Genomic DNA, 18,708 nt, shown 5'->3' with positions numbered 1-18,708 from the left:
TAGATATTAGAAAGTATTTGGGTATGAAAGGATGAAGGCTACTCATTCTGAAAATATTTTAGTGCTACAACTTTCAACTTAAAGTTTAAGGGGCAAATACTCTGAAGAATTAAAAAGTGGCAATTATAAGCCGGGCGTGGTGGCGCACGCTTGTAATCCCGGCCTTCGGAGGCTGAGACAGGAGGATCGAAGTTCACGGACAGCCTCGGCTACATAGGAGGCCCTGTGCAACTCCGTGAGGCCCTGTTTAAAAATAAAGAATGAAAAACAGGGCTGGGGGTGTAGCTCAGAGATAGAATGCGCCTGGGTTCCATCCCTAGTACCACAAAGAAGTGGCAGTTATATATTTGTTATACATAAAATTTGATAAGTAAAAGATAACCTTTTTGTGGGGCCTTTAGCATGCTACATTAGTATAGTTTGCTTAAAGTATTAACTTCATTAGGAGTCATCTGAAGGGAGGATTTTCTAGAGCACACATTACCAATGCAAGTCGTCATGGGAAATATTCTCTAGTCTCTGTTCTGAAAGATGAAGGGTACTGGATTCAGAGACTGTCCTCTCCTAGGAAGACAGATCCTCTCCAAGGCATAGTTCCTAAAATCTACTGCTTTTCTAGGAGGGTGGAGATACTAGCTGCCTGAGGGATTCTTGCTTTTGTCATGCTTTTTTAATATATATTTTTTACAGAAGGGTTAGGAATTTAATATCAAGCCATCATAAAATTTGCAAAACAATGACTACATTATGACACATTCCTGACCTGCTGATGTGGCCTAAATGTGAAGAAAAATCTTTTACATCTACTAGGTTTGCAGAACATACTCATCTGTGCTCACCGTACATACTCATCCTGAAAAGAAATACGCATTCCTTTACTGATCCAAAAAGTTTCCTGATCATAGGCTATGCCTAGTGCATTGAAGGCAATCCACAAATTTTAGAATCTTAATTTCTCTTTCCACCCCCATGTGCACTGCAGTTAATGTAAATGAAACATCTGTGAATTCCCTGTATTAAAAAAAAAATCTTAACGCACCATGAAAGCGCAATTAATTGAAAGGCAGTTGTCATGGGATCAAGTTTTGTTGAGGGAAGAGGAGATCTCTGTGCAAAGGGCTTGCGTACAAATGCCAGGCGTGAGCGAGGCAGATAATCTTGACACCTCTTCCCATGGCTTTCTAGCAATATGGTGACATTGCAGGGACCTCAGTGGTGGTGGGGGTTTATTGCTTGTGGCTCTATGAACTATATTCATTAATCTGGTTTCAAAGCTGGTATCTGTGAGATGCATAGGAATATTCCCCCCACCCCAAGACCCTGAAGTCTCAAGCTTTTTATTGTTTTCTGCAATAAAGATGACAATAGCTAGGTCCATGGTGGTGCATGCCTGTAATCCTAGTACTTGGGAGGCTGAGGAGGAAGATCACAGGTTTCAGTCTGGCCTCAGCAGCTTAGCAAGACCCTTTTTTTTATTTTCAGCACTGGAAATTGAACCCAGGGGCCTTCTCCCTACAAGGTTTACCCGCATTTTTATTTTTTATTCTTTATTTGAAAACAGGGCCTCATTAAGTTGTGGAAGGCCTCAAATGAGTATCTGAGGCTGGCCACGAAAATGGGATCCTCCCGTCACAACCTCCCAAGTACTGGGATTATAACTGCACCACCATGCCTGGCTTAAGAAGGCTCTTTTTAAAAATAGAAGATACAAAGGGCTGAGGGTGTAGCTCAGAGGCACGATGTCCCCAGGTTCAATCCCCAGTACAAAAACCAAAAAAAAAAAAAAAGATGACAGGAAAATCATATTACTTGAGTCACAATTGCAATACACTTTGTTTTGGTGTCATTTGACCAGAAAGCACAAGAGAAAGTTAGGAAGGGAGCTTTGATATGTAATATATGTAATGAACAAAGGAAGATACCTGTCCACAGCAATGCAAGCTCCCAAAGCTGTCCTTCCTTCCTGTCCGTTCTTCCGTCTTTTCTTCCAGTCTTCTTTCTTTTCTCTCTTATACTCTCCTGTCTGTCTGTCTGTCTGTCTGTCTGTCTGTCTGTCTGTACCAGGGGCATTCTACCTCTGAGCTACATCTCCAACCCTATCTTTTATTCTTTATTTTGAAACAGAGCCTCACTAATTTGCGGAGAGCCTCACTAAGTAGCTGAGGCTGGCTTTGAATATGTGATCCTCCTGTCACAGCCTCCCAAGTACTGGGATTACGAGTGTGTACCACCACTCTGGGCTCAAAGCTGTCTTTTCTGATCAGAACCTTTCCTAGGTGATGTTTGCTATAGTCCCAAACAGGAAGAAGGCATGGGAGCCAAAAGGCAATATTGCTGCACGAGGTCATAGTATCAAGAGGTCACAGTATTAATTTTCCATTCATCGGAGCAGTTGTAGCAGGTGCACTCTGTCAAGACTCTTTTTTCCAGGAGTTTAGTTCCACTGTGAGGATTGGAGACAGCTCCAGGATGAGTAGTTACTCCATGGAGCATAACGCTCTTCCTTCATCCAGGCAAAGCACCTGTCCTGCCAGAGACCAGCCCTCCGGTGTCTGGCGGTTGCCCTTCCTCCCAGTCTAGTTTTGGAGAGAGGCCATCATGTGTCTTCTTTTTTGTCCTTGGGTGGGATGCCATGAGGAGTTCTCTGAAGAAGGAAGATGTCTGCACCTGTAGTGATTAATGATAATGTTTACATGTAACCGAAGTCTCGGAATCAAGGTTTGTGAAATGTCGGATTATTTTCATTTGCAACGTGAAAAATCTGTTGTGGTAGTATAAATATCTGAAGTAATAGGGAAGGCCAGGACAAAAATAGGTTTCTGAGAAACGTGTGGCATTTGTGTTTCCCGATAATATTACAGCTTTATCTCCTGATCTCAGCGAGAGCCTGTGTGGTCTACGTCCCTCTGGGCTCAGCCTTCCTCCCTTGTCTCTTTCCCAAGACTCGGCTTGTCCATTGCACAACCAAGCCATGCTCAAAAGTTTCCCTCCTCTTGAGTTCAGGCTTTTCACGATCGAAACTACTTAATAACTGTCCAGTTTTAGCATTTTTGTTTAAATGGCCCTGTACTTCCATATACCGTGATACCAAGACCTTATTTTTAATTTTTAATTTTTATTTTTATTTTTTGGTGGTACTGGGGTTCCTGGAAACCCTTTTACCTCCGGGCTACACTCCCAGACCTATTTTTATACTTTTTTAAAATTTGGAAACAGGGTCTCTTAAGCCAGTGCGGCTGGCTTCGAACCTGCGCGATCCTCCTGTCTCTGTCTCTCAAGCATGGGGATTAAAAGCGTGCACCACCACGCCCGGCTAAGACCTTATTTTTTAAAATGAAAAAAGTCTTGCTAGGTTTCTGAGAATCTCACTGCTTGATGAGGCTGTCCTCAAACTTGCCTCACAAGTATTGGAATTACAGGTGTGTGACCACCTTGCCCACCTGAGACTTTTTTATGTTATATTTGAAATCATTCAGTAGATCAAATATCAAGTCCTGAGTTTGCTATTTTTTTTAGTCTAACTTTATTAACATTATCTTTATTGTAAGCTTGTCTAACTAGTTATCACTCCAGGATTTTGCTGGCCTTTGGCTAATTTTCTGAGCCCCAAATGTGAGTGGTGGCAATAATATTTGATAAACAATGGAATTTTTCAGTATTATAAGACACACACACACACACACACACACACACACACACACATATTTGGCAGTACTGGGGATAGAACACAGGGGCATTCTACCTCTGAGTAACACCCCTAGTCCTATTTTTTATTCTTTATTTTGAAACAGGGTCTGACTGAGTTGCAAAGAGCTTCACTAAGCAGCTGAGGCTGTCCGCGAATCGCGATCCTCCTGCCTCAGCCTCCTGAATGCTGAGATTAAAAGCATGCGCCACCGCACCGGGCTTATAAAATATATTTTTGAATTTTGTTTTTACCCAAAATTAGTCTACGTGGGAAAGCTCCCTCTAGTGTTAGTTCAACAGAAATGGTATTGAATTGTATATTTAAATACAGTGTATATGTATATTTAAGTTCAGTGGTAGAGAGATTGGCTAGCATGTACAAGGCCCTGGACAATGCTCAGCAGTGCATCACACACACACACACACACACACACACACACACACACACACACACACCCAAATAATAGGACTAATTTGATGAATAAAAAGCATTCATTCAATAGAGAGGTAATAAGCTGATCTCACAATGTAGGTGCTTTGTGGTTGGATAGAGGGATATGCTGCATTGAAAACCATGGGTCTAGCTGGGTTGGTGCGTATACCTATAACTATAGTACATGGGAACACGAGACAGGAGGACTGCAGGTTCAAGACCTGCCTGAGCTACTTAGTGAGAGTCCTGGCAACCTAGTGTGACCTTGTTTCAAAATAAAAAGGGCTGGGGTGAAGCTCAGGTAACTCCTGTGTTCAATCCCAATACGCTCCCCCACACCCGCCACACAACCCACATAAAATATAAAACCATGGATCTTAACAGTGCCAACATAAATAAGTGAATAACATTTCAGGTTATTTTATTTTGATGTCCTTTTTCTGACATTATAGTTATAAATAAGATTAACTTTCTTGATTACATGTTTATGAGCAGTTTTACGCTCTTGCTTTGATGACTTTGTTTCTTATTTCACCTTTTTAAAATAAATCACGTCCATATCCAAGAAAAGAAATAAAAAATATTTTTCAGCTGACACAAAAACTTTACAAGCAAACTGTGCTATTCATAAATTAGTCAGGTATAGAAGATTGATGTTTTGCCTATGCACGCTTTTTCCAAATGTATTCTTTTTTATGGTACTAGGGGTTGAACCTGAGATCATCTAGTTTGATTACACTCCCATCCTTATTTTATTTTGAAACAGGGTCTCACTGAGTTGCTGAGGACCTTGCTAAGTTGCTGAGGCTAGCTGTGAACCTGTGATCTTCTATTTCAACCTCCCAAGTATTGGAATTACAGGTCCAAATACAGCCCCATGCTTGGGTCCAAAATGTATACTTGACTCTTTTACACAGGTCAGCTCCTGGGCAGGGGAGCAGTTTTGCTTACATGCTTTCGTTTCATCTAGCCTAATTCCTGGCCTCACCTAGGAGATTTGAGATCTCTGGCTAGACCTCAGAGTAAACTGCAGATGCCCCATGAGAGCTGAGAAAAGGTAGCCCAAGGGTTTTGGGGACAACTTCGCTACAATTTAGCCCACAGTCAGCCTTGAATTGAATTTCTCCTTGAATTGAATTTCTCGTTCTGTGTTTAACACTATGCCATCTTTCTCCCCATCTTCATCCCAGCTCCTGAGCATGCCTCTGTTTCATAGAGGACATGGAAACAGGAGAAACGCTAAGTCCTGCCATCACTCCTGCCTGTATCCGAGCCTTCTCGTTCTGCCTCCACTTTCAGCTAAACCATCCCGCCCTGGCTGAGGTCATGGGCTCATGCCCATGGAGGCCATCGCTCCAACACCTCTGCCCTCTCCAACAGATTGTCAGCTTCACGCCACTCTGGGACATTCTCTGTTGGAAGCTGACATCTCTTCCAGCTCTGAAACGATCTCTTTTGATCCATCTGCTCCTCCACCTGGTCTCTTAGTAAGTAGGTGGTCTGTTCCTTTAGTTTGAGACTTTTATTCTTGAAGATCTCTTTTGAACCTACCAAGGAGGATTTTGCACTCAGCCCTACCTACACCTCTCACCAAAGCCACCTCTGACCTCACATGACTTGTGCTGTTCTTGGAAACCCTTCGTACATGGTGGCAGGATACCACCACACTCGGCTGGCTTTACCTTGTCTTTCTCTCTCTTTCTCTATCTCTGTCTCTTTCTCTCTTTGGTTCTTGAGGAATGAATACAGAAGCTCTACCTCTGAGCTACATCCCCAGCCCTTTTTATTTTGCAACAGGGTCTCTCTAGGTTGCTGAGGCTGGCCTCGAACCTGTGATCCTTCTCTCTCAGACTCCCAAGTGCTAGAATTACTGGTGTACGCCACTATTCCTGGCTTATTTTTTTTTTATTAGGAAACGGGATCTCACTAAGTTGCTAAGGCTGGCCTTGAACCTGCGTTCCTCTTGTCTCAGCTTCCCAGTACTGGGACTGCAGGTATGTGCCACCACGCTTGGCCCTCAGTTTTTTTCCTTTCTTTTCACCTTCCAAGCTGTAAGCATTACGTGTGCCAGGGCTTGGTCCTGGGAGGTTCTCTCTGCCAAGCTCTCTCTGTCTCTGCTTCTGCCACCCTTGCTTTCTCTCATGCATGCCCTCGTCTCATCTCATGACGTTCAGAGCCCTCTATAAATGCTAATAACTTCCAGTTTTCTATCTTAGCCCCAATCCCTCCCTTGAGCTCCAGACACATTTATTTAACGGCCTCCTGACATCTCTCTTTGGATATCTATAAGCATCTCAAAAAATTAATATGTTGAAGATTAAGCCCCTGATCACTGCAGCTATTCCTTCCCTTGACCTGTTTGTCCACAGCTTCATTTTTCTAATTCCTCTGGCCAAAACCCGTGAAGTCATCATGACCTTCTGGCTTCTCCTACACTCACCCCATGGCAGGCAGCCCATCAATAAATTGTGTTGTCTGTAGTGTGTGTGTGTGTGTGTGTGTGTGTGTGTGTGTGTGTGTGACCAGAGATTGAACTTGGGCATTCTATCTCCACATTCCAACCCCAACCTGTTTTTATTTATTATTTTTTGAAACAGGTTCTCACTTGTTTGCTGAGAGTCTTGTTACATTGCTAAGGTTGGTCCTGAATCTACTATCTTCCTGTATCTGCCCCCTAAGTATTAGAATTACAGGTATGTGTCACCACACCCGGCTTGTGGTCTGTGCCTTTCACGCTATATCCAGAAACTGGCTGTACTTCCTCCATTTCCTACACAGTAGCCGAAGAGATTCTTTGAAAACATAATTTAAGTCATGTCATTTATCTACTCAGTACTCTCCTGGTGGCTTTCTATCTTACTAAGAGTAGAAGCCACAGTCCCTTCAGAGCCTTGCATGGTGGATACTAGGGATTGAACCCAGAGGCATTCTACCTATGAATTAATACTTCCCACCCCTTTTTATTTTTTATTTTTTTTTTGTAGTACTGGGGGTGGAACCCAGAGGCTTTCTATCTCTGGGCTATACTCCCAGACCTATTTTTTTTTTTAATATTTTATTTGGAAACAGGGTCTCTTAAGCCAGCAAGGCTGGCTTCGAACCTGCACGATCCTATCTCTGCCTCCCAAGCGAGGGGATTACAACCATGCCCTGCATTTCCTACCCTTTTAAAAAAAATGAACAGCAAAATTGAAACAAGGTCTCCATACATTGCCAAGAGTCATGTTCTATGGTGCTGAGACTGGCCTTGAACCGATGATCCTCCCATGAACCTGTGTCTCAGACTACCAAGTACTGGGATTACAGGTGTGCACCACTGTACCTGGCTTTCCTGGATGGTTTTGATCTCCTGTGTCCCTGCAGTTGCCTTGTCTATAATCTGCTCACCTCCAAGCTTCTTGCAGTATCCTAAACAGGGAGATGTGTGCTTTAGGGCCTTTGGATTTGTTGTTCTGTCTGCCTGGAATGTTCCTCCCCCATGTGCTTGTAGGACTCCCGTCTGGCTGATCTTAGATTTTCCCCCACATATCATCTTACAGAGTTCTCTACAGTTGCAATAATTCTTTTCCAAATAGCCTACACTCCAAATTTTTCTCTTCCCTGCATTATTTTTTTTTCCTCCTCGGAACATGTCATTATCTAAAATTCCTGATATTCTATTTACGTTGGTTACTATCTTTTTCTGTTTCCCCTTTGTTTTGTTTTGGCTTTGGACTGAGGGCCTCTAATTCCATCTTATGTGCTTTTCTAATATGCCATGTGACAGAGTGCTTCCCCTTTAAAGTAATGGCATTGCTTCTGAAAGGGAATTGGGATACAGCTGTCTTTGTTTACTCCTGAACTTCCAACCCCTTGCCACCCACCCCATCTTCTGTCTTGTTCCATTTCTCTTTATCTCCAGCCCAGAACATGGGTCAATTCTGAGGAGAGCTCATTCTCTTAATCCAGTCATAGGAGTCCCTAGATTTTTTCATGTGAGTTACTCTTGTACATTTTATATCTGATCCCTTTGTCAAAATGATAGTGGCCGTAGAGTAAAAAAGACACAAGTCCCATCTTCCAAAAAAAAGGAATCCAGTGATGAGAGCAATAAGACAGAATGAGAGGGGAGAGCTCACCAGAAAGGTTTAAGAAGCTTGCCTCTGTTTGTTCTGACTCAGAGGGTGTCCAGGCAGCAGCAGTTAGAGAGGAGGTGGACCTTAGTAAATGGCTGTGGAGGAAAGTGGCTGAGGATCCCGAAGAGCTTAAGCTGGGCCTGAGAGGAAACTGTCATGGCTCAGAGCCCAGAGATCAAAAACAAAGCCACTGGTATGACTCTGGTTTCAGTCTCAAAGATACTGTCTTCTGCTTTCTTTGGCCCCCAATACATTAGCCTCTCCTAATCTCATTATTTCCTTCTTTATTAGTTGAACTTTCGGTGTAAACAGTTGGTTTCCACATCTGTAAAACAAGATAGAAGGGGACCAGTGATTTCTCCAGGACACCTTCGGTTGTAGAATTTGTGATTTTAAGGTCATTGCGATACTCTTGTTTATTTTGAATCTAGATTCAGTCAAACTCAAATTTAATTTTACTGTGGAAAATTAAAATAATAACTTAGATTTTATAAAGCAAAGTACAAAGAATTCCCCCCAAATTTCCTTTTTTTAAGGAAAAAAAGTTAAAATGAGATAGTCAGACAGTCTCATCTTAAAAATGAGAATGTGGGCTGTGGGTGTTCCCAAAGCTCTTGAGGCTGGAAAAATGCTTAAGAATGGCTAGTGTTTTCTTAATATTCACAAACTGTTTCATGGTATGTGTAAGCATTACATCGTTTTTCAGTATTTGAAGATGAGATTTTTAAAACTCCTAATAGAAATGATATTTTAAAATAAGCAATCAAATTAGTCTTCTCAAAATGCTGAATTTTACTTCATGCCCTATATTTTCCCATGTTGCCTGGACAGTCTGAAAACTAATCTTGATGGTTTCTTTTTTTCCCCCTGAAACCTGTTTTTTTTAAATTTATTTGTTTATGTATGTACTTATTTCGATTGAATTAATTCCTTATTGATCCTCCCTCTTCCTTCTCCCCTTCCCCTAGACCACCTCTCTGGCTACACTGAAGTTTCTCCTGCTTTATTAAAAGTCCCCCTTATATCCCAATTACTTCCTAGCTTCTGCATACTACAGAAAACATATGACCTTTCACTTTCTGAGACTGGTTAATCTCACTTAACATAATGTTCCCCAGATCCATCCATTTTCTGCAGATGACATTATTTGGTTCTTTATTGCTGAGTAGAATTCCACTGTGCATATATCACACAATTTTGTAATCCATTTGTCTGTTTATGGACATCTAGGTTGTATCATAACTTGGCTGTTGTGAATTGTGCTGCTATGAACATGGACAGCATGCATATATTACTAAACTGTCTTGATTTCAGTCCCTTTGGAAAGATACCCAGGAGTGGTAGAGCTGGATCATATGGTGGATCCATTCTCAAATTTCTGAGCAATCTCCACACTGATCTCCATAGCGGCTGAACTGGTTTGCAACCCTACCAACAGCATAAAAGAGTTCCATTTTCCCCACATCCTTTTCAGCATTTGTTGATTTTTGACTTCTGATGATCAGCAATCTTAATCATTTCTAAAACAAGGTAGAATCTTAAAGGGTCCTCTACAGGCATCTGTTACTTCCAAAAACACATGTATTTCTTTTCTATACTGTCTTTGTGTGAGACTAGTTTAAACTGATATTTGCATTAAGCATTTTTTCTTTACTTGAAATGTTCCATAATCCTTTCCCTGACTTTTCTTTTTTCTTTTTTACACTTATCTAAATCTTGCTATGCCTACTACAATTATGATAAGAAGATTAATAATAATCCATGCAGTTAAGTTCCTATCAATTATGGAAGATTGACCCAATTTCTTCCCTTTTTTGTTTAAATATATTTTGGGAAACTTTCTCACTTTCATTTTGTAACAATTTTTCATTTTTTTACTGATGTTCACCTGAACTCCATGAGGAAAAAGACATCACATTCTGGATTAATCTCCTTTTATCTTCACAATTAGTAAGTGTTGGACTCTTGGGATTATTTAAACAGCACAAGAAAGGCAGTGGTCATCAGAATTAAAGTGCTTCTTTTTAAAGTTAGCTAAAGCTTTTGCTCTTTAGACCTGGACAATCTGTGTGTTTCCTGATTGCAGACTCAGGAAATACTTAACTTTTGAAGCAATAACGGTTTCTCTGGGGAAGTTTTATAATTGGCTGCTGAGCGATAATATGGACTTTAATAAATACAATGAAACGGCTGCTGGCTTATTGAGAAAGAAGAGAACCTCTTCAGGGCATCCAAGGACTGCTAATGAAGATGATACCAACTTGGCATATTTGGTGCTATTAGTGAAAAGACGCCAGTGATCGGAGGGCTTTCTCGTCAAAGGTATCTTTTTAGTGCTTTTTATACTATCCAGATTTATCTCCAGTGTTTGCTTAAGCCTTTCAATATCTATGTATGGTGATTGTAGACCTTTGTTTTCTTTTGAAGTTGGGTGAAATGTAGTTTTAAACATGCCAGTGAGTCTCTTGGAGTGTGATAAATAATTGTGATAATTAATAAGATAAAAACAACACGACATCAAGGAACCTACCAGCATGTTTTTGGTCTGGAGTGAGGAACTGCTTTAATGTCTAAGTCTTGATACTTGTATTTAAATGCTTTTGTGCTGAGGTCACTAAATATATAGAAGGACAAAGTACTAGCTAAAGGTGGCACTGTGCTTTCTCTAAACACCATGAGGCAATTGTAATAAGGTGTGTTTTTTATTGTCGAATCGATTAGTATTGTGTTAATGAAAATGAATGGTTCTCCCAACTGACACCATTTCTTGCTTCACAAACTGATTTTCTTTCTTCTGAATGCATATGACCCCACTCTTATATTAAAAGTGATCCAAAAACGAACTCAAAAGAATTTGGGTCTAGATGACATCTTTTTGACCATCTCTCTAATTTCCTCTTCATGTTGCTCTCGAAAAAATTCTGGTCCAAACAGGCAAAACACCTCTTCCAAAGGCACTGAACAAAACACTGGAAGAACTGGGGATAGAAATTTGAAGCTTCCTAGTGCCTCTATTGGTGGAGTCTTTTTCAGGATTTTTTTTAATGTTTATTTTATTTATTTATTTATTTATTTATTTATTTATTTATTTATTGTGGTCTTGAGGATGGAACCCAGGGGCATTATACTTCTGAGCAACACACCCAGCCCTATTTTTTAGGCTTTTTATTTGTTTGAAACAGGATCTCACTGAGTTGCAAAGGGCCTCACTAAGTAGCCGAGGCTGTCCATGAACTGCGATCCTCCTTGTCTGCTCCTCCCAAATGCTGGGATTACAAGTGTGTACCACCATGCCCGGCTCAGCATTATTGTTTTGCGTTAAAAATTAAATGACGCTACAGAGTACAGACCATGCCTTGAATTGGCTGTAAATCCCAGTTAGGCTCTGTGGGTTGTAGGCAGAGTCTGAGCTCTGGAGCTATTTGTAGCTAAGACATGAATAACTGGAATGCACAGCTAGAGTGTGTAGAGCGAGGTGCTCCAGAGCAGCACGGGAGACGTTCTGGAAACACAGTCTCCTCCTACCTTGGCAAACAATCAGCAGAGTAAGGAGCCGTGGCTTTCCATTTTCTTGGGTGCCAGATCTCTTGAATCTCCAGCAGCAATTTACTAAGCCTGTTTCAGTTCTGGAGAACTTTAAATCAGTTCCAGGTGGTTGTTTGCTACTAGAGGTCTGCCTCTGTATGATGATATTTATTCAGTTTCTTCTGAGCACATAACCATTTTCTTAGTGGTTACCTGGAAGAACTCTGGCAAGAAACAAAAACAACTCAGTCTTTCTCCTTTATAAACTTATGGTACAGGGAAAAGATGGTGGAAAGGTGCAACACATATGCAAATGATTCACATTCTTTTGACAGTATTTATAGTTGTACAGATAATATGTCAGTCAACACTGTGCTGAGAGAATTTTTTATTCTAAAATAGTATGTAAATGGAAGTACTAGATGGAGATTTTATTTCTTATGTATTGTTTCTGATGGTATCTTAAAAATTAAGCCTCAAAATGGTTTTTGTGGTTCTCTGATCATTTTTTTCTCCCGTGGATATTTTACTGCCCTTTGGTATCAGTCTGTCCCTGCTCGAGTGAGTACTCAGGGGCTGGATAATGCTAAATTTTATGTTGTGTTTCAGGATAAACAGCTGACTGTTGCTAGATTATTTTCCCAGTTAGAATCTCTGCAACATCAGAGACTCAAACCTGGGACAATGTATTAAACTTGAGAGAATCTGTCTTATGGTCTAAACATCTTGAATTATTGGAAGATTATATAACCTGCTCAGTTCAGAGTTCAAGATGATAAGCTTTGCTTTTATGAATTGTGTCATCCACTGAATTAAAGTCAAGGGTTGAGCCTTTGCCTCTGGCTATAGAGAAGAGTTTTAGGCAACTATACAAATTCAGCCACTGATCAGGTTTTCCTACAACAGGTCTAACAGTAGAGAAAAAGGACAAATGATTCAGAAGACTTGACACAATGAAGGTTGAACAGACTTTATTTGCGTTCTCAATTATAGAATATAACTCTTAAGAGAGCACCTAAAACAATTTAAATAGTTGTAACAAGATAAAAACATCCACACATAATATTTCTGACTACGCTCTATAGATAAACTTTTAGAAAATTAGGAGTACTGGGGTTAATAATCAGATAAAAAGCATTTAATGAAATGGAATTAGTGAGAGAAAATAGATTTTTTTTCCTCTTAGGGTCTGCTCAACACACTAGAAATCTTTTCCTTTTTGTAGGGTTCAATGTCAGCTTGCACACTCTTCAAAGCTTTGGCACTCATCAGGTATGGTAAATCATTTACCAAGGCAAGAAGAGAGTGGCGGAGGGCTAAGATGGCTAGTTACACATTAGCACAAATGCCTGACTTAGTCCTTCAGATATGTTAGATTGCTCAGGGAGAGTCATTGAAAAGATAGTATGAGGACTTTATCCTTTTGTAGGAAATTCTCAGTCTGGACTGCTGAAATTCCAGCAAATTTCAAACAGAATGCTCCAGCAGTGTATCCCAAGTAACTATGCAAAAGAGAAGAAGAAGAAATTCTGTTTTTAAAATGGGTGCTAGAGGATTTCAAGACATGCCATATATATCAATCTGAAGCAACCCTGAGAATAAGATGATCTTCAACTTTTTCCAAAGAAAAATTATTGAAAAAGTGTTTTAAGGTGTGTGTGTATGTGTGTGCGTGCGTGCATGCGTGCCTGAGTGTGTGTGTGTGTGTGTGTGTGTGCATCCTAGTACATACTATGTACCAGAAATTATTCTAAGTTCTCGACCTGCATACAATAGGGAAAAAAGTAATAGAAGAAAAAAATAAGAACGGTATTTACCATCCTCTTAGAACTTCTGTTTTTTCTCACATAAGAGCGAGCGATACAGGATGTGAGAGGCGGGGGCCAGTGGCGAACAATAAGGCGGGGAAGAATACAGGAGAAATCTGGTGGTGTGAGTAAACGTCTGTCCACTGGGGTGGGGGACACCTGGGGCTGCTGTCTCGCGAGGTGCCTTTAGAGCACAGATTTAGACAAGGTTATGGCTGGGGTGGGAGCTTGGAGTTGAGAGACTCAGATAGGAAGGTGCCTGGCACATTACGGGACTAGCAAGGAGGCCATTGTGGCTGGAGCAGAGTGGGCAGAAAGGATTTGTAGTAGCAAACAAGGTCAGAGGCGAGGGTGAAAGATGAACGCCACCTTGACCGTCTGGTCACAGGGCGGACGTGTAGCCACAGTGCAGACTTAATCTCGGTGTGTGCTGAAGGAGGTTGACAAGGGCCAACCTGAATGCTACAAGGATCTTATCTTCCACTTAAAAAATACTTTTATTGGTGCATTGTGCCTGTACATGTAGTGAGAGCAAAAGTGATACAGACATACGTGCACACATCACTCGGTGTATTTCCTTTCGCGTTATGCTCCCCATTCCTTCCTCGTACACGTTAGTGAGCTGGATGCGATTCCTTCACATGTGAACAGAATTTGAACTGTTTCCTTCAAGACTTTTTTCTTTTCTCACTTCTCCTTATTTATCTCAAGTCCTTTTTGTTACCTGTTTTCTCTGTAGCTTTCACATAGGAGGGAAAACACATGACCCTTGACTTTCTGCATCTGGCTGATCTCGGCATAATATTCTCTAGTTCCATTTACTGTCTTGCAAATGACATGATTTTGTTCTTCTTTATGCCTGAGTAAAACTCCTCTGTGCATATATCTCACATTTTCATTATCCCTCCGTCAGTTGACAGGCAGCTAGATTGGTTCCATAATTTGGCTATTGTGAATTGTAACCAGGATGGCTTTGCATTTATCGTTATAGTTTAATTCTTTTGAAAAGACACAGAGGAGTTCCCTTAGAAGACTAAGAATGAGTTATCTCTTTTTGTTCTTTATGAAGAGGGAGCTATTGGAGGGTTTATTAGTGAGTAATGTAGGAGAGATAAAGTTTCTCCTCCACCCTTAGGGTCATCAGCAGGTGAACAGCATATGCCCTCTATTCAGTAGTTTTTACACGTACATGGAGATGGAACCCAGGAACATTCCACCTTCAAGCTACAACCCCGGCCTTATTTTTCATTCTTTATTTTGAAACAGGTTTTACCTCAGCTAAGTAGCTGAGGCTATTGGAGAAATGGGCCGCTCCCGTTTCAGCCTCCCAAGTACTGTGATTACAGTGTATGCCACCAAACCCAGCCAGGGTGAATATTTTTATAGTAGGTTAGACACAGCAGTTAATTATGGAAGGTGCCAAGACAAAGGGGTTTAGGCTAGAGCAGTTAACTATGGAAAAGTGACCGGGAAGATAGGCTAGTTTAACATGGCTCCTCGTCAGGTTTCTCTTGGCCGTGACTCCCATCTCTTCTGATAAGAACCTTCCTCATGGTTCCTGGAGGGTACCTTTGAGTCGGGAGTTTCTTCTTGCTTTGGGGAAGAAAAGGATGGTCGGAGGGTCAGAGCACCCTTTTTGCATTTACTGTTAATTCATGCACTTTTTTTTGTGTGTGTGTGTGGGTTTGGGGATGGAACCCAGGGATATTCGACCTCCGAGCTACACCCCCTGCCCTATTTTTTTATCTTTTATTTTGAAACCGGGTCTTACTGAGTTGCAGAGGGCCTCACTAAGTAGTTGAGGCTGTCCGCAAACTGCGATCCTCCGATCTCAGCCTCCTGAATGCTGGGATTACAAGCATGCACCACCACGCCCAGCTAATTCATGCACTTTTAACTCAAAATACTCACTATGCCAACGTGGCATATTTGGGATGGTTTGTTTTGGTTGCACAAGGTTCCATGTAAAAGACTTAAGAAGGATCTCATTCGAGAGCAGGTTGGAGGGGGTGAGGGAAGCCAGATACAAAGCTGTTGTAATAAACCAGGAGAGAGGTGACGAGTGTTCCCTGTCGTGCGCTTGTGACACATCTGCTTCTTGCATGCCCTTCTGGGTGGACGTTGGGGTTGTTTCCAGTGTCTTGGTGTTCTGTTAGGAGCTGCTGTGACTTTTTGCATGCAAGCTCTTGTGTGGACCTGCTTTATGGTCTTAGAAAGATCTCTAGGAGTAGAATGAGAGCAGTGTGTTGGGAGGCAGGTCTGTGCTTACTGCCCACTAAACTACCATTTTACCCTCTGTAAACAGGGTACGAGCGTTCCAGTTGCTCCGTATCCTGTGGCACATGGTCTTTTGACATTAGCATTCTGATAACGGTACTAGTGTCTGGGTGTGTGTGTGTGTTTATTCCTAATTTTCTTTTGTGGCACTGGGAAGGAAACCCAGTAGCTTTTTACCTCCAGGCTACATGGATCTCACCAGGTTGCTGAGAGCTCTGAAGCTGGCTTCAAACCTGTGATCCTCCTGTCTCAGCCTCCCAAGTCCTGGGATTACAAGCATGTGCCACCATGCCTGGCTTGGCTGTGGTTTAACTGCACTTCCCTTGATGATTAATGTTGATGAGGGTGATTGGGTTTAGTGTCTTTATCCAGAAAACTTATTTTATCCACATTGTTTTGAAACCCTGGTTTCTTTTAGCGGAGGTTTATTACAACTTTTAAGAATTATCAAAAGATAGGATATTTTAAAAGTTGGCAGTGGCCAGGATTGGTAGTGCTCACCTGTAATCCTGATACTTGGGGAGGCTGAGACAGGAGGAGCACAGGTTTGAGGCCAGCCTGGGCATCTCAGCAAGATCCTTACAAACTTAGCCAGACCCTGTTTCAAAATAAAAAATAAAAACAGATATGGATGTAGTTCAGTGGTAGAGGGTCCCTAGCTTCAATCCCCAGTACAAAAAAGAAAAAAAAAAAGTTAGTGATTTCTATAATCTCATTGTTGTGTTTAGGGAAAACTAATAAATTCAGAGCGGGGAAGTACAGTGCTGGCATTAAATTTTGAATTTTCGTGAACTTTCATTAAATTTCAGTGTTATCTTGAAGTCATTAATGTCAGATTGTGTAATTTAAATTTATGCTCTATCTTGTGTAGGGGTTATCACTACTTTCTATCAGTTAGAATGAAAATTTAGCCAGGCGTGGTGGCACATGCTTGTAATCCCAGCATTCGGGAGGTTGAGACAGGAGGATCGTGATTCGCAGACAGCCTCAGCTACTATTTAGTGAGGCCCTCTGCAACTCAGTGGCATTCTGTTTCAAAAAGAATAAAAAATAGAGGCTGGGGGTGTACTCGGAGGTAGAATGCCCCTGGCTTCCATTCCCAGTACACACACACACACACACACACACACACACACACACACACACACAGAATGAAAATCGATTCCATGTGCCAATAGCTGGTCCAGGGCAACAGAAACCATCTCAGAATATTCCACTGAAAGGACACATGTAACTTTCCTCCCCAGGTTCCCGATGTGATCAGCAGCATCCGACAGCTATCGAAAGCTGCCATGAAGGAGGATGCCAAGCCCAGCAAAGACGCCGAGGACGCCTTCTACAACTCGCAGAAGTTCGAGGTCCTGTACCGCGGCAAGGTGACCGTGACCCACAAGAAGGCGCCGTCCAGCCTCATCGACGACTGCATCGAGAAGTTCAGCCTGCTCGAGCAGCAGCGCCTGCCGCCGCAGGGGGACGAGCGGCCGGCCCCCGAGGCCCCGGGAGACTGCCTGCGGGAGGAGGAGGCCGAGGACGGCGGGGACGGCCACCCCGCCCTGCCCAGCGCCCGGCTGGGCTTCCCCGAGCGCATCCTGGAAGACTGTGGCTTCGAAGAGCAGCAGGAGTTTCGAGCTCGGTGCAGCAGCGTCACCGGGGCCATGCAGAGGAAGCTCCAGGAGAACAGCCTGAAGGCCCAGCCGCGGAGGAGGCACGCCAGCGCGCCCAGCCACGTGCAGCCCTCGGACGCCGAGCAGAACCGCACCATGCTCTTCCAGGTACCCCGAGCCGGGCGCTGCGGCTGGCCGTCCAGCTCCTCCTCCTGGCCACCCCGTGGCCACACGAGGAAGCCAGCCTTGAGTTCATCCTCAAAGCAGAGAAGGCAGTTGGAGAAAGAGCTCAAGGGGAGCGGTGGTGATTGGCTGTAATCCCAGTACTTGGGAGGCTTAGACAAGAATCACAGTTGCTAAGGCCAGCCCTAGCAACTTAGTGAGGCCCTCAGCAACTCAGTGAGACCCTGTTTCAAAAAAAAAAAAAAAAAAAAAAAGTAAAAAAAGATAGGCTAGGGGTGTAGCTCAGGGGTAGAATGCTTCTGGGTTTAATTTGTAGGAGTGCAAAACATGGGCGTGCGTTCGCCTGTACACACACACACACACACACACACACACACACACACACACACACACAGAAAAGGGGTATAGTAGAGGTGTATAGCATTTACCTTGAGTTGAACCTTAAGTGCTTTTTTTATTTCTTTTTTTTTTTTAAGTAACTGTAAAGAAACAGTTGTATAAAGGATTTAAAAGTGTGAGTCTATGAGACTGTGATTTGTCATGGGGAAAAAAGCTTTTTCTAGAGAGAAAAAGGAAAGTTCCAGAGACTCATAAGTGTGTTCCAGATAAGAGCACAGCAATTTACTGTGTGACAGGAAAGGAGGCTAAACAAGCAATACTAGCCAGATAGTTACTGGATGAGTTATTAAATATTTTGATGCAAACTATATTATAAGTGTAAAAGACAGTTCTTAATTCTTTTTTTTTTTATGGTACTGGGGATTGGACACAGAGGCATTGTACCTCCAAGCTACAGCCCCAGTCTGATTTTTAATTTTTTAAAATTTTTTATTAGTGCATTGTATTCATACATTTTAAAAAAAATTTTAAAACAGTGTCTCACTAAATTTCAGGGGACCTAAATTGCTAAGAGTAGCCATGAACCTGAGATCCTCCTGTCTCAGCCTCCTGTCTCAGTACTAGATTAAAAGTGTGCAGCATTATACCTGTCTTAGAAGTAATTATTTTGTTTTTGTTTTTGTTTTTGTTTTTTGTGGTACTGGGGATTGAACCCAGGAGCATTCTACCTCTGAGCT

At 42.1% G+C, this 18,708-nt stretch overlaps 1 protein-coding gene across 7 annotated transcripts in view; it reads left to right on the top strand.

Moving 5' to 3' along the window:
• TBC1D4 (TBC1 domain family member 4) overlaps nucleotides 1–18,708 on the top strand; it is a gene marked incomplete at both ends in the record, with an annotated part of 205,081 nt that overhangs the window by 109,988 nt on the left and 76,385 nt on the right. For 6 of the 7 annotated variants that reach the window (XM_080690090.1, XM_080690089.1, XM_080690088.1 and 3 more), the window contains one exon: nucleotides 17,093–17,617. The exons of the other annotated variant lie outside the window; for it this stretch is intronic. In XM_080690090.1, the coding sequence (XP_080546216.1) occupies nucleotides 17,093–17,617 (525 nt within the window). The remainder of the gene's footprint in view (nucleotides 1–17,092; nucleotides 17,618–18,708) is intronic. 7 annotated transcript variants of the gene reach the window in all.

The sequence above is a fragment of the Muscardinus avellanarius genome (assembly GCF_963383645.1).
Source record: "Muscardinus avellanarius genome assembly, chromosome: 2".
Taxonomy (NCBI): Eukaryota; Metazoa; Chordata; class Mammalia; order Rodentia; family Gliridae; genus Muscardinus; species Muscardinus avellanarius.
Note: the sequence above shows the minus strand (reverse complement) of the source record. Positions and strands in the feature narration are given on the sequence as shown.